A 15,787-nucleotide genomic window follows, 5' to 3' on the forward strand; every position below is an offset into this window, starting at 1 on the left:
GTTATTTTGCTCAATTTTTAGGCATCTGTACAAAAGCTGTGTACATATATTTGTTATCAGTCTTATGAATTGAATTAAAGATAACTCAAAATATTTTTCCTTAACAAAACATTAAATAGACCATTAACTTGCTATTTGCAAAACAATTAAAATGACCAGAAAAATCCCCATTGATTTGGATCTCATAACTTTAAATTACTTAATTATTGTGACAGGACTGTAACAGGTGACCCTTTAGCCTTATACAGCCTGTCCAGTTTTGGAATATGGTACAACTCCGTCACCACCACTACACTTATTTTTTAAAAGGCAGAGATGACCCAGCATTTTTCTTAACAACAGTACAAGCCTTTCGGTATCTACCACATTACTCCCAGTCAAGTCTCTCCTCAGTGTCTAATGAAAAACTTAGTTTAGTAGCATGGCTGCTGGAGACAGCTAGGCTTGCAGTTCCATGACAGAAAACATACTGAAGTTTACATCCACTTCCTCTCATGAAATGGTTTTGCTTGTAAAGGATATTCAGGAACCGTCATTAACCCAACCATGAGACTGAAGAATTCTTTTTTTTTTTTTTTTGAGAGGTTTTTTCCTATAGGTCACGTGCTCTCGCCAGAAAGAAGCGAGAGACAGACAGAAAGCAATAAATCACCCTCCGGAGGAATGACCACGCCGCAATCCCTTCTCCTCCATTCTCTTCTTGGTATCTTGGGATCGCATGCATACATGCCCAGCATGAGTTTAAGCCAGTGGGTGCGGGACTCAAACCATGGTCAACTACATGGGAATCCAGCAATATAGCCATTACACCAACTGCTGGTCCCAAGACTGAAGAATTCTTAAGAATTCTTGAGTATTTAGAAATTTCATTTCTGGGCCAGCAGGTGGCATGATGATTAAGGCACTGGATTCTCACTTGGCCAACCATGGTTTGAGTCCTGGACCTAGCAACTCTAAAATCACAACAAATAAATAAATAAATAAGCATTAAAGGGGCCAGCAGATGGCATAATGGTTATGTCGCTGGACTCCCATATAGCCAACCACAGTTCAAGTCCAGAATCTGGAGGCTTGAAACTCACGCCGAGCCCATGTGCATGAGTGCCCAAAATTCGAAGAAGAGAATGGAGGAGAAGGGATTGTGGTATGGCCATCTCCGCTGGGGGGGTGATTTCTAGCTTTCTGTAACTCTGTCTCTGAGGCAAGCACACACTCCCTAAAGCAAAAATCTCAAATAAATAAATAAGTAAACATTAAAAAAAAAAATTTTGTTTTTGCATAAGCATTTGATTGACAAAGTTTTCTTGAACATTTATTAAAGTGGGTTCTCTGAAAATTTAGCATAGACACATGACTTAGTTTATTTTCTTATTAAACTAAAATAAAAACACTTTAAATTTTTTTATTTAATTTTATTTATTATTATTTTAATTTGCTATAAGCATACAAGCTTGACAGAGAGAGAGAAAGTGAAAAAGCAAGCCTTCCAGCCCAGGACTTGAACAGAGGTTGACCATGTCCAGCACCTCAACTACCACACCACGTGGCTTCCAGCCCTAGGCCTTTTATTTAAAAATGTTACAATTGAGATTTTCCCAATTGTTCATTTCTGGTTAGTATAAAATAATGAACTATTGTAGATACTAATTTTTTGAGCCCTTGCTTTGGTATAATGGGAAAGTATGACATCTGTGACTGACTGGGCCTGGAATCCTAACTTGCTTACTTATTAACTGTGTGAACGTAAGCAAATTACTTAATTTCACTGGCCCTCTAACCCTCTTATCTCCTGCCTGTTGTGTAATGAGGTTCCGGAGGATTAGGGTAACTTGGATGATTTTAATTGTAAAAAGTTTAGATAGCCTTTACCAGCATCCTTAGCTCCACTGGACCAGTGGCAACATCTCAAAGGCCAGGAATCTTCTCTCGTTCCCTCCCTCTATTCCTAGAGTTACGGTGTTCTCAGTAACCTTATACCAGAGCACAGCAGAACCACCAGGTCATGCTGAGACCTAGCCACTCCCGTCTACACGTCTAACACCCTGATGTTTCTCACTCCGCTTTCTTGATTTGTTCGATTGCTGGAGGCTGAATCATAGCTTTTGACTGGGCTTTACCACTTTTCTACTTCATCACCTTCTCTTTCTTAACTCTAATTTCTACTTTTTATAAGTTTGCTCATCTTGAAAAATGAGGATAATAATTCTCTTTTTGCAGGGTGATTTTCATGAAATAGTTTGTAATGTATCAAACAAAGGGCTGATCAATAGTAAGTGATCCAAGAAATTATAGCAGCTATTATTGTATCATATAGGATATCCTGGAAGTGAAGGGTCAGTAAATGAGTTGTGTTTCAAGTTACTGAATCACTTGGGGCCTTAGTTTTCCCTTTATGTGGGAAGTGAGCAAATGCCTTGTACATCTCTTTGCCTGGTTCTTTTTATCACCGAGAGAAGCATTTGCAAGATAGATTGAGTGACTGGTCTGTGGACAGGCCTCTGAGCAAAGCTAATGATTCTTGCAGGGAAACAAAACTCCTTAGTTCATCAAGACCGCACAGTACTTTTCTATTATTAACTAGCAGGATTATTATCATTTAAATACAGAATCCTCTTCTAAGTGAGTTGACATTTCTGGTGAAACATTGCAAATGCTCAGAAGGTAGCATGGTCATTTTAGTACCACACCTTCCTCCTTAGTTGTGATAAAGACTATGTGGACACTTGGCCAAATATCTAACTGGATAACTTCTGAGAACTATAGTCAAGTCAATTTAAAAAAAAAAAAAATCAATGTATTTATCTCTTGGATTTCATTAACTGGCTAATTTAGTAGAAGCTGGTGATGTAGAAAGGGCTATTAAGCTTGAGTTCATAAATTATTCACTCTTTAGAGCAACCAATTATTATCTTAATTGGTTAACATTAATGGGGAATCGCTGAGATCTATAGCTCCTCCCTATGGATATTAACCTATTAACATAATACCATCCAGAACTGCATTTGTACTAAAACCACACTAGTGTTAATAGCATAATCTCTACCAACTGTCAAAGAGGGATACGGAAATTAGATGACAATTTGCAAAGATACTTTTCATTGGATCTGCATTTGTTCTAAGATGCTACTCAATCATTTTGTCTTCCCAATTGATAGTGATAATACACAAAATGATGCCAATACCAAGGAATTCTGGGTAAACATGCCAAATTTGATGACTCACCTAAAGAAAGTATCTGAACAAAAACCCCAGGCTACATATTATAACGTGGACATGCTAAAATATCAGGTAAGCCTATTTATGTGTTTAGGATGTCTTTTTCACATTACAAAATTATATTCTAATGTATCCAGTATTAAACAGAAGTAAATGAAGTAATCTTTCTTTTAATATTAACTAAGAGATATAATTTATGAGACAATAGATGTCTTAAAGGACTACTTGGGGACTAGTGATAAGAATATTTATACACAGAACCACCAGTTGGCATAATGGCTATGTCACTGGACTCCCATGTAGTCGACAGCAGTTCAAGTCCTGGACCCAGTGGCTTAAACTCATGCCAGGTGTGTGTGCGTGTGTGCCTAAGATCCTAAGAGGAGAATGGAGAAGAAGGGATTGTGGCATGGCCATCCTCCCATGGGGGTGGGGTGTGTGTCTGTGTGTGATTTCTCGCTTTCTGTCTCTCTGTCTCTCTTTGTCTTTCGGGCAAGTGCACGCACTCTATAGCAAAAACCTCTCCAGAAAGAAAAAAGAATATTCATACATATCCTTATTACTTCAAAGTAAAATATTTTTTAAAAATATTAGAGAAACATAGCCAGGTGCAATGTGAATTAAGTTGGCTTTCTACTTGCTACTGTCCCTGGGTAGTTAATCCCCAATACCTCAAGTTTCTCTACCTAGTATGATATTGACCTAGTATGTTATACATAGGAAGAAAATAACCTTCCATGTTTTAAAGTACTTTAAAACGCAAGTAGCCCTAGACCTGTCATTTTATTTCATTTTATTTTATTGAGAGGTTTTTGCTACAGAGTGCGTGCACTCGCCAGACAGACAGAGACAAAGAGACAGAAAGCAAGAAATCACCCCTCAGGAGGATGGCCACGCCCCAATCCCTTCTCCTCCATTCTCCTCTCGGGATCTTGGGCATGCACGCACACGCGCCCGGCGTGAGCTTTAAGCCACCGGATCCGGGACGCAAACCGCGGTCGACTATGTGGGAGTCCAGCGACATAGCCATTATGCCAATTGCTTGGTCCCATGTCATTTTATTTTAAATGTGCTCTGAAGAATCCCTTTTTGTTGGTCAATTGTGTCTTTGTTGTTTTTACGCAATGCAAGAAATCAAGTGGGAGACATAACTAGTATTTTGTGGAATTGCCCTCAGATCGCAGCATGTTTCATTTCTGGCCACCAGTAGCACCCCTCCACAAATTAGGACAACCAAAAACATACCTTCACATATCCAAAAAGCACCTCCCCAGATAGATAAACTACTATCAAATTGAGTAGTACTGCTGAAAATAGGTACAGAAAAGGGGGATGAGGGAAGGAGCTTCTACTCCACTTCTTTTAACTTTATTTATTCATTCATTCATTCATTCATTCATTTTCATTTGACCAGAGAGGGACACAGAAAGAGAGACAGAGACGGAAAGTAAGAAAGCAAGCTGCCAGGTCCAGACTCAAACCACGATCGGTCATGTGGGAGTCCAGTGCCCTTTGCTACATACCTCCACTTTTGACCCTTTAGATCATCAGTTTCTAAATAAAAGCATGTTTTCAGGCAAGATCCTGCTGTTAACAATATTTAAAGTGTATGGACAAATATAATTGTTAAATTCCCATTTGGCAGAAGAGGAAGTAACTGAGGCTCAGAGAAGTTTAGTGACTTGTTCGAGATCACTCTGCTTTTAAGTGAGCAGGAACAGAACTTACCCACAGGGATTGTCTAGTTTCATGGCCTCCAGCTTCTAGAACATGTGCTATTCTACCTGGCTCACTGACATGGTGCCCTGCCAACTCTAAAATGCTTTAGAGATTTTAGTTGATTTTCAACTTCCAACCTATGACAGCTTGCCTGAAGCACCCCATCCTCCCACCTGGCAGCCTTCACATGTTTTTGCATGGAGAGCTCACTTGTGAGCAGCACAAACGACACTGTGACATTTCGGTAGCTAAGAACCTTTCTGTACATTATCATAGCCTCTGGTTTTGCTTCAGATTCATGGTTGAGTCTTAAGTATTCTCTTTTCTGTCATTTGGTAAGGTGTCTGCCCAGGGCATTCAGTCCACGCCTCTGAACCTGGCAGTGAATTGGCGATGTGAGCCTGCAAGCACTGACCTGCGCATTGATTACAAATACAACACGGATGCGATGACGACTGCCGTGGCCCTCAACAACGTACAGTTCCTGGTCCCCATAGACGGCGGAGTCACCAAGCTCCAGGCTGTGCTGCCACCCGCAGTCTGGTAAGGAGCCATCAGTCCCCCTGTCTCTCACCAGGCGCTCCCTTCTGGATAATGGGTTTGCAGCTCTCTTGGCCTTTGTGTTTCCTACCCGGGGAACTTTCTCTTGGTAACAAGCACTGATTGAGAACACAGATATTCATCCTAACAGTTCCACTATTGGACAACCTATAAACTGCTTAAAGAAGCCAGGTCTCACCTGGATCACTGTGGTTCAAATCCCAGCCATGATAGCTTAAAAAAAACAATGTAGGCACATATGTGTGTGTGCCTCAACTACTGACAGGATGGAGAAATGGAGAAGAGATTGCTATGTGGCCATGCCCTACCAGAGGGTACTTTCATTCCCTTTGTCCCTCTTTCTGGCAAGTACACATGCCATCTGACCGTTCAAAAACAAAAACAAGTTCCACTATAAACAATGGCCAGTCATAATCTCATTTTAAATGTAAGACTTAACAAATTTTATTTGATTCTAACATTCAAATCAGGACAGGAAACTGGAGCAGTATATTAAGCAGTGAACGATTTAACACAGAGATCCTAAATGCTTACCCAACAGTGGAAGTGCTAGAGACCTTAGGCAGATTTCCAAGACTGTTATCCAGAACACTGCAGAACTTACCTCACGTAGGAGGTGCTGCCACTGGCACAACCAGGAGAAGGTAGAAGGCTACCAAAGGGACCACTGATTTCAAGGACCCACCACTGTAACTCTGACCCAAGGATCAGAAAGCTCCAGCTGGCTCCTCCTTAACTGCCTCTCAACATCCACAAAGCTGGAGACTCAACTGAACCCTGTGGGTAGATCACCGCATCTCAGTTCCATTGGACCCTTAATCTGTGGAACCTAATTTGCCTCTGGGGCCCTAACTACAAGGGAGTATCGAGAATGTCTGTTCACTTTCTAGCCTCTGGACTATGAGACAGCACACTGGAGAAAGTGTGACACGAGAAACTGAACAGATACTGAGTGCAAACAGCATCCATGAGAAGGAAGTTGTTCTAGAAAGAACACTCCAGTTTTCCATATGACCGTCAGAAACAAAACATAGAACATTTTAAATAAATGAGTGGCAGCCATATGACAGCTCCAATTTAAATTACATGGGTTAATTTTGTGATATATCCCATCTATCATTTCGGTGAATGTATTCAAATTTTTTGCCTCTGCATAGTTCTCGAAATGTTTATCTCACAGTGTTGTAGCTGCTTACAGTAAGTAAAGGAAAAGAGAGAATGCGTGTGTATATGGGTACATAGACAGCTAATGTTAAATGATAGCTTAGGCTTTCAAGATCTATTTTTTAAAACTGATACTATCTGGAGACAATATGGCACCCATTAAACAAGAACCCTTGTGTATGCAAAAAGTTTTTTACTTATTATTATTAGTATCTGCATCCTATTTACTTTACTCGTAGGAATGCTGAACAACAAAGAATATTGTGGAAGATTCCTGATATATCTCAGAAATCAGAAAATGGAGGTAACGTTAATCACAGGCTGATTTTACTTACTACATAAACCTGAAAAAGCTTTTAGATATTAGCCAACCATGAACCAAAATATATGTAATACTAAAAACAGAATTGGGGCCAGCAGGTGGTGTGGTGATTAAGGCACAACTCTCACATAGCTGACCACATTCTTGTCATGGGCCTGGAGGCTTGAAACTCTGCTGGGTGTGTGTGTGTGTGTGCATACCCAAAATCCTGAGAAGAGAACGGAGGAGAAGGGATTGCAGTGTAGCCATCTCCTAGGGGGTGATTTCTCACTTTCTGTCTCTGTCTCTTTAACGAGCTCATGTGCCTAAAGCAAAAATCTCTCTAAAAAATGAAAAGTATCAGCAGAATAGTTCACTTCATTTTTGCATTTAATTATTTCAATCAATAAAAGCAAATAAATCTTCAGTGAATCCTCCCCTTCACATTTCTCCAAAGACCATCCCATAGGCAAAGTAGAGCTCTTGAGCAAGGGTGTTTCCACCCTATGTCACACCCCACGTTCCCTGATGAGATTCTTTTTACCTTCCTCTGATAGTAATCATAGGTTGGAAAATACATGGCCTTCCAAGTGTCGTGCTCCCAAGTTGTGAAGTGCCATTTTGCTCAATTACATTTTTGCCAGTGTGCAAATAGAATCACTCATATTACTCAATGACAAATTTTATTCATCACCACTTTGTTACTGAAGCATTTACTATTTCCTAGGAAGTCAGATTTTGCATGTTCACTTTTGAATACAATTTCCAAAATTATATCCAAAATGTTGTGTTGACTATCTTGTAATAACCTATTTTTCAGGGGTGGGTTCTTTGTTGGCAAGATTTCAGTTATCTGATGGGCCAAGCAAACCGTCCCCATTGGTTGTGCAGTTCACGAGTGAAGGAAGCACTCTTTCTGGCTGTGACATTGAACTTGTTGGAGCAGGGTATCGATTTTCACTTATCAAGAAAAGGTTTGCTGCTGGTGAGTATCTTGAGTTTCATTTGCAAAAATAATATTGCCTTCCTTAGGAAAGAATGGTTATGGTTCTCATCTTTCTCCTCCTCTTCTCCACTTCCAACCCCATCCCAATTAGAAAGCAAGCCAATTGGTGAATTAAGTAAAAATAAGACAATGACCGGCAAAGTAGAACTCAGGAAGGCTCTGGTGACTTACACTAGCTCTGTTTCTTATGTGGGGCTGACCAGTTATCCCCATTACACAAGAGCACTTCAAGAAGTTTGTGGTCTAATGGAATTTTAGGAGTTTATTTTGGTGCTAACAAATTTGGAAATTCATGCCTTTTCTCAATAGTCCACATTTTCCATAAATTTATTGAAGACCCCCTTATGTAGATAGGCACCCTGAGGTTAATGGAGAAAGTTCTAGTTTTGTTATATTGACAAACTATAATAGATAAATGGTGTTTGCCTTTGAATTTATCTTCCGCCTGAAACCTTTTGTTCTCCAAGGGGACCTCACAGAATTGAGATATGTCTGGCTTACCTGAGATCTGGAAAGATCTATTTTTCACTTCAGCAAGAACTTTAAAGAATGTAGGCCATGAATAGGACCTGGTTGCCCATTAACTGAATATGTGGCCATGAGACAAGTTTTATTTGGCACGAACAATAGTTTTTGTTTTGCTTTGTTTTGCTTTTTTTAATTGGGGTAGGGGGATTTCCCAAGACTACAGTGATTATACTTGTCAGGGGTTTGCTGGGATAAAGCCTGATCTTTATGGATGCCCCCACTGCTGTACTGAAATAATTACTAATTATGCCCCTTTCACTCTCAAAAATGACCCCAGTTGGAACATAAATTATTTGGATAACCTCCTAAAATAAAATGGATTCTCACATGCAGGGACAAATCTCTTTAGATTACAAAACCTATTCTGGACAAAATCTAAGTCTCTAGAAATTGTTGATCTATGGCTGTGTGAGGCCATTAAATGATTTAGAAAATTGAAACCTGAAAAAACTGTATCTATTTTGTATTTCTATTGTATCCCTTCGTAAGCACATTATGGAATGAGCCGGAAAACTACTGATACATTGTTTTATTTTGCAGGAAAATACTTGGCAGATAACTAACAAAGTCTTATGCAAGAATTTGGAGGATTCGTATAATGGAGAACTGTCATATGAGAAACAGGTTTTAATTTTGGTTTGATATAAATAAACCAAAATCTGTACTTGGGGTGTATCAGCCAGAAAGTCAGTGACTTTCAGTCATGATTTCCCTCACATGATACTATGACGACCAGCCCTACAGTATTTACTTCTAGGTGTAATATTGTTAATGGTTTTAAAATGTAATTATTGTATTTGTAAATTGTACTCTCATTCCAGTAAGGCAGTTAGACACTTGAGTTTTAGCATTTTACCATTCCTGAAATGGATGTAATTTAAACTGTGGTATGTAAATTTAATAGTAGTACTGTTGAATGGCACAATGCTTACAGAGGTAGACTGCATTTTGTCAATATATAAAATTTAAATATACTATTGATAGCTGTCATTAAGGGGGTGCCACACATAAAGAAACTTAAGTGGAACCAGAAGAAAAAGCAAAACTTACTTTCTTTAGTCCTTAGTAAGTTTTACTCTAGTGCTAAATAAAAATTCTATCTTCACATGTTTAGTGTGTTAAACTCAGAAATTATTTCAGAAAAAAATTCTAAGCTTACAGCATATTTAAAAAAAAAAAAGAAGCATTAATTACCACTTTTTAAAAAGCTTTTTTTTCAAACTGCAAATTTCATAAAAATGCAAACTGTGTAAACAGGGCCTCTTATTTTTATAACTTGTGTAAAAAGGGAAAGCAATTCATATTTAAAGTTTAAGTATATTAAATTATAATCAAGAGTAAGGAAGATGTTGAAGTCTTAATTACTTCCCCCCTCTCTACATCTCAGCAGATGTGGAGAATACTGAATAATCAGTCAGACTAAACCCAAAATGTTGATTTTAAGATTTCAAAACTTTCCATTGTTGAATTGGTTAACATTTGCACAATTACTTTGAAAGGATGGTCTCTCTCATCCAGCGTGGGGGGATGATAACCCTGTGTCTTCCTCTTCACCCACAGCAATCAAAACTTTGAGACTAAGAATCTTAGAAGAAAACAAAACAAATTTAGTCCCCCGTTTAGACCAAGAAGGAGAATTTTAATCATCCTCACTTATATAATTTGAGAAGGAAAGATATTAGCTTTATAAATGAAATTCTATTCACAGGATTGTGCAATAAATTTCCTTTTTGAAGGTTAAGAGTTACTGTATAAAACTATAAATCTTTGCTGATCTTGGGGACTCAAGAGGAGAGTTAGCAACAATGTGTGTTGCTTTCTTGTCATGAAATATAATAAAAATGAATTACCCAGTTTGTCTCCACAATACAGGAATTCAGGGAGAAGAAACCTTCCCCCCTTGAAATCTAAAAACATTAGTCTTCTCTGAAGTCATAAAATTTATTTTAATTATAAACCAATTTCTATCTCAGATTATACCATTAAATAACTGTAATTCTTAAGTTGTTATATTTATCATCAGTTGCTAAAATTCATTTTTATAGCTACTTGAATTTGACAAAGCAACTTTAGCCCCTTTCAATTTTAGAATCACATTAAATTTTTAAACTCTTACTTTTAAAATGAGCTTCTACTGGCAATTGTTTATAGTAGGACTTTTTAAATTAATATTTGTACTCTTTAATGCTTGCTACAAAGTGAATATTTAAAATGATCTGTTTTATTCTGGAAGAATTCTTCTTATTCAAACAAATTCTCAATTGCTATCCAAAGCAGTCTGGTGTTGAAGTCATTTTGAAGAAACTAATTAATATACTCATTTTAAGTAAATATATTCAATTCGACTTTGAAATCAAAATAAGAAAAGCAAATTTTCAAATCCCATGAAATGCGGGGAATTTAGAACACTAAAACCAGTGGAGAGTAGAAAATTGAGAATAATCCATCATATGAATATAAAAAGGGGTTTTTAAGTAATCAATTCATGAAAAAAATGGAATATTAACACAAAGCATATTAAAGTGTGTAAATATGACTGGTTCTCATGTCTTTCTCTTTCCATTTTATTTTATATATATCTAGAATGAACTAGTAATTAGACACAAGTTTCTCTTTTCAAAGAATAATTTTGTCAATATTGTAAAAATGTAATTAAAACCTAGATTACAATAATGTCTAACATTATTCAAATGTTTGCAGGAACTAAATTTAAAAACATGAAGAAATCCTACCATTCCTTAATTGATCTTTATGAAACAGAATGGAAGTCAGTAATTTAAAATTAGTAAACTTGACTAACCAGAATCTTGTCTTTTCAGAAAATAGGTCAAATAATAACCCAATACACTTGTATCAGGGATTTAGATTTTGGTGTTTTGCTTTTTAATCTTGTAGATTATAATCTGTTACACCTCTGTCGACAGTACTATCGAATAAGAATTTATGTTCCAAAAACTGACCCTAGACAATGCAACAATCCCAGTTATCAAAGACCTATTAAATCAGATTTACAGTTAATTTCTTAGTAGAACAAATAATTTTCTGTACCAGGGATTAAAATTAAAAGAAAGGGTTCTAGTTAACCAGAAAACACCATTTTCTGAACATTATGATTTATAACGTTCTGCTTTAGCAAAATAGAATATATAAATGCTACTGCTTTATTTTGGCAACATGGGAAGTATGTTTTCTTTGCAAATAAATTTCATATTTTCATGAAATTTTTAAGAATAAATTCTTATTAAGAATTAGTCTGAATTTTATCATAATAGAAATTTATAATTACTGAAAATTACATTTTTCATCATTTTTAAAGCTCTATTCTTCTCTACGCCTACAGACAAACGAAAATTCACTGTGTGGTATTTGAGAATATAGTTCACCTGCAAAGAATGAATGTCTACATTTCAGATTGTTTTGAGTGAATAGACAGAAATCTTTCAGAAACTCAAACTGTAGATATCCTCTTTTGTTTTTATATATTTTTACTCAATCTTAATCTGCAAAATGTTTCAGACATAGTTACACATTTCTAAGTTTTCTTTTCAAAGAAGCCGATAGCTATGTTAGCTCTACCGCTGACCCCTCTGTGTAACCTTGAACAAGTCACTATCCTTTTCAGCTTCTCATCTTCACAGTTGGAAATCCATGCATCTATTTTCCTCAGATAAGTCACTTTTTGAGACTTTACAAGGAAACGTGTCCAAACACAGCAGTTGACTGATTTACAATGAAAGCTGATAAATTCTTGAGCGGTTACCATGTGCCAGTCACTACAGATATAGCTCTTTCAATCCTTCTATCAATCCCAAAATTGCAGGTACTCTTTTTTCTTTTATTTCTTTCTCTCTTTTTATTTTTATTTACTTTTTTCATTTTTTGGTTATTGCCATAGGGTATGTGTACTTGCTGGAGAGAGACAAAGATATGTAAAGTAAGAAATCACCCCCTGGGGAATATGGCGATGCTGCAGTCCCTTCTCCTCCAGTCTCCTCTCGGGAATTTGAACACCCACACACATGCACCCTGCATGAGTTTCATGCTGGCATGGCCAGGATTTGAACCACATCCGGCCCTGTAGGAGCCCAGCATCTTAACTACCAAGCCACCTGCTGTCCCCAGAGGAACTTTTTTAATTTCGTGTTTACAAATGAGACCATCAAGGCTTGAACGATTACTTTTTCCAAAGTGACAGTGCAACTGGAAATGACACAGTGATCTTGACTGCAGACAGGGCATTTTGCTTTGTCCATTCTCAAAAATAAAATCTTCTGTTCTATTTTACTACATATCGTCCATTTGAATGCCAAGGTAGCATGTTCAATGAAAAATCAGTATCAAAAGAAGGGTAATTTCACTAACAAAATTGTTTAAGAATCAGTGTTATTCAAAGTGTGATTTGTGGGTCACTTATATTATCATCTATTAAAAGAGGTCAATGATTTGGGCTTAATATCCATTGTATCCCCAGAGCCTAGAATATAGTAGGCATTTGTATTTGTAGTCAATAAACAAATCTCTAGGCATGGGTTGGGAATACTTATTTTCGTAAGCATCCAATATTTGAGGATCACTGAGATTTGAGATCTCTGAGGTCCTTTTTAGTTCAGACATTATATTAGATTTAAACATGAAATTTAGGTCGATTGCTATATTTTTTAGCCAGTTAGGCTTTTGTTCAGTCCACTTAACTTTCTTCAGCCTTAAAAAAAAGATGGGGGTCTTTTTCTAAGAAAATCCCTATCTTTTCAGTAAGAGTTCTTCTATTACACTATCTAAGAATCAAAGTACCTGAAATACACTCTATCTTTTTCATCAATGTCTTAAAAGACTTGAAGTAGAAGCAAATAAGTGCAAATTATTACTTATTCCAGGACTGTGAAGTCCTAATAGAAGTCTCCTATCTTGTAAAAACACTTGTATTTCTAACTTGTGAGTTGAAGCTATTCATTTGGTAGGTCTTTGACTTCTCCAGCACAGACTAGCCTCATTCCAAGAGTTGCATGAATCATTTTTATTTCTGCTTTCTCTCAAAATAATCTCAGATTGTCGATTTAAGTTGAATGATAAGGTAAAATACACAGATAACTACTAAAAGGATGAGTATGCGTGTATGGGTTTGTGTTCCAGCAATCTTTCTCAGAAGATTATGCATTTGAGCAAAATTCCATTCAGTCTAAATGTACTCATTTTGCCATTTAATTTTCTGATCGCAATTTTTTAAAAAATGGAAGCATGATTTCCAATAATATCAAACAAGAGTGATCTCTGTATCCTTCAACATTAATGAAGTAAATATGATGATTTTATGAAATGAGTCAAATTGATATGAGTGAACAAACCAATCCAAATGACATTGACTAAAGAAATTTTTCTGATGTCCCACCCTCCTACCCTCTATAATACACTTCTCTCTTGAGGCTTTATTGTATTTTCCCTGCTCCTTTAGATTTTTGTGTGTGTGTTTTTTTTTTTTTCCATTTGGCAAACCATATTTGAATGTCATTCTCTCACTCATGAATTCAATATGACTACCAGTATCTTACTTTTTTGTCTATGGGAAAGTATGGAGGAAAAATAGGGTACATTGTGTACATTTCCAAATACTAAAATGAACAACAAAATACTTGCTTTTCTTTTGTTTAATTGCTTTGCAGTTCTGTCATCTTCTGTAGGCTAGAATTGCATTTTTAATATCTAATTGAACTCTGAACATCCTACTTGAAGAAATGTCAAATTTTAGGGTCTTTTGAGTTGACTTCAGTGAGACCTCATGATTGGCTTTCCCATTCACTACCTTATTTCTATCCTAAATGGGTATTCCTTTGAGAATAGGGCACTTCTTTGTTGATATTCATTATGGGTATAATAATTTTTTTGCCAGTTTTTACTTCTCTTATTTTTCCTTTGATTTATTGTATTTCTGATTGCCTCCTGTTGACCCTAGAGTAGTACATTGCCTGTCCTAAATACATTTTTAACCATGTTTAAAATAAAAAAAAAAGGTGTTTCAATGGAAAGTAAATATATTTTTAAATGTCCTTTAATTTTTTTTTTTTAAAAAGAAGTAAAGTTTACTTGGACTGTATTCACCAGTATTCCAGAATTTTCCAAATCATGTTCAAGTCTTCTAGTTCTGGCAAATGTTCATCATGGTCTGAAAACAAATGGTTTTATATGATAGGCCTCACCCCTTGGACTTTGACTAGAAACGTTAGTGTTTAAATGAAGCTTAAGAATGTGATTAGATCAGAAAAAGACTTCTTTTTTAAGCACACCTTGAAAAAACTTCAGAAAAGTGTTCTTTTAACACTAGTTTATATATCAATGATTTTAAGTAACATAGTCAAGGATGCTTTGAAAGATGCTTCTGGGATTTTGATTTGACTTTCAGAGAATTCTAGCCATTTCAAACAAATTATTATCTATTTTAAATTGTATTAGCATCTTAGTAAATTTAGCTTTATCATCTAAAACATTCAAAAGAAAACAATGACCTTCTATTACATTTTTAAGTATTATTTTTAAGACCTGCACATATGACCAACACATCAAGTCCCTATCTTGAGAAGATATTTCAAATTCTTTGTTGTGTAGAATTAACACTAGTGAACAATCTAAAGTAATATTTTATTAAGCAGCTTGAAGAAATTAAATTATGATAGATTAATGTTGACAGTATTTTTACATAAACTTGTTAGAAATTCTATGAAAAATATTCACTGTTTCATATAGATTTTGCAGGAGTCTGCGTGCTTTTAGTGAGCATTTTGCAGTTCATTTTGATGTTGAGTTATTTTGCAAATCAGTTGTTTTTACACAAAATTGACAATGTTTCTTTAAAAACATTGTTGGGTAAGTTGTTATCAGATAGAAAAGAGTAAAGCTGAATCACTTTGCATTTCTTGAAACATACTTTAATTTTTATCTATTCAGAGTTTGTGAATCAGCCTGATTGATCATAAGCCACTTATAATTTTAAAATGTTCCATTCTATGGTATAATGTGCAAATTTTAATTCCATCTCATTCAGTTTTATATTACTTTGTTGACTTTTTTTCCTGGCAAAACAAATGCTTAATGTTATTCATACATTATCACTTTAAATATTTTACATAATACACCAAATAACTATTATAGGGATCATTATCCCCAAGATCCAAAGCCAGATTTTTTCTTATGAATTGCTAGGATGATACGTCTTAGAGCTGTGTTGATTTTGCAGGTCAATATCTAATTCTTGCTTTGTTAAATGGATATGCATGAAAGAGATGGGCTTCTGTCTGATTCTC

The 15,787-nt window shown here is 36.1% G+C and overlaps 1 protein-coding gene across 13 annotated transcripts in view; it reads left to right on the plus strand.

The window, feature by feature from the left end:
* The window catches only part of SGIP1 (SH3GL interacting endocytic adaptor 1), a 220,262-nt gene extending 210,612 nt beyond the window's left edge, over positions 1–9,650 (plus strand). For all 13 annotated transcript variants that reach the window (XM_014585341.2, XM_006171377.3, XM_006171378.3 and 10 more), the window contains 5 exons: positions 3,156–3,288; positions 5,276–5,478; positions 6,900–6,964; positions 7,782–7,946; positions 9,036–9,650. In XM_014585341.2, the coding sequence (XP_014440827.1) occupies positions 3,156–3,288; positions 5,276–5,478; positions 6,900–6,964; positions 7,782–7,946; positions 9,036–9,058 (589 nt within the window). In that variant the 3' untranslated portion in view covers positions 9,059–9,650. The remainder of the gene's footprint in view (positions 1–3,155; positions 3,289–5,275; positions 5,479–6,899; positions 6,965–7,781; positions 7,947–9,035) is intronic.
* The last annotated feature ends 6,137 nt before the right edge of the window (positions 9,651–15,787 follow it).

This window comes from Tupaia chinensis, unplaced genomic scaffold, assembly GCF_000334495.1.
Source record: "Tupaia chinensis unplaced genomic scaffold, TupChi_1.0 Scaffold149502_1, whole genome shotgun sequence".
Classification (NCBI taxonomy): Eukaryota; Metazoa; Chordata; class Mammalia; order Scandentia; family Tupaiidae; genus Tupaia; species Tupaia belangeri.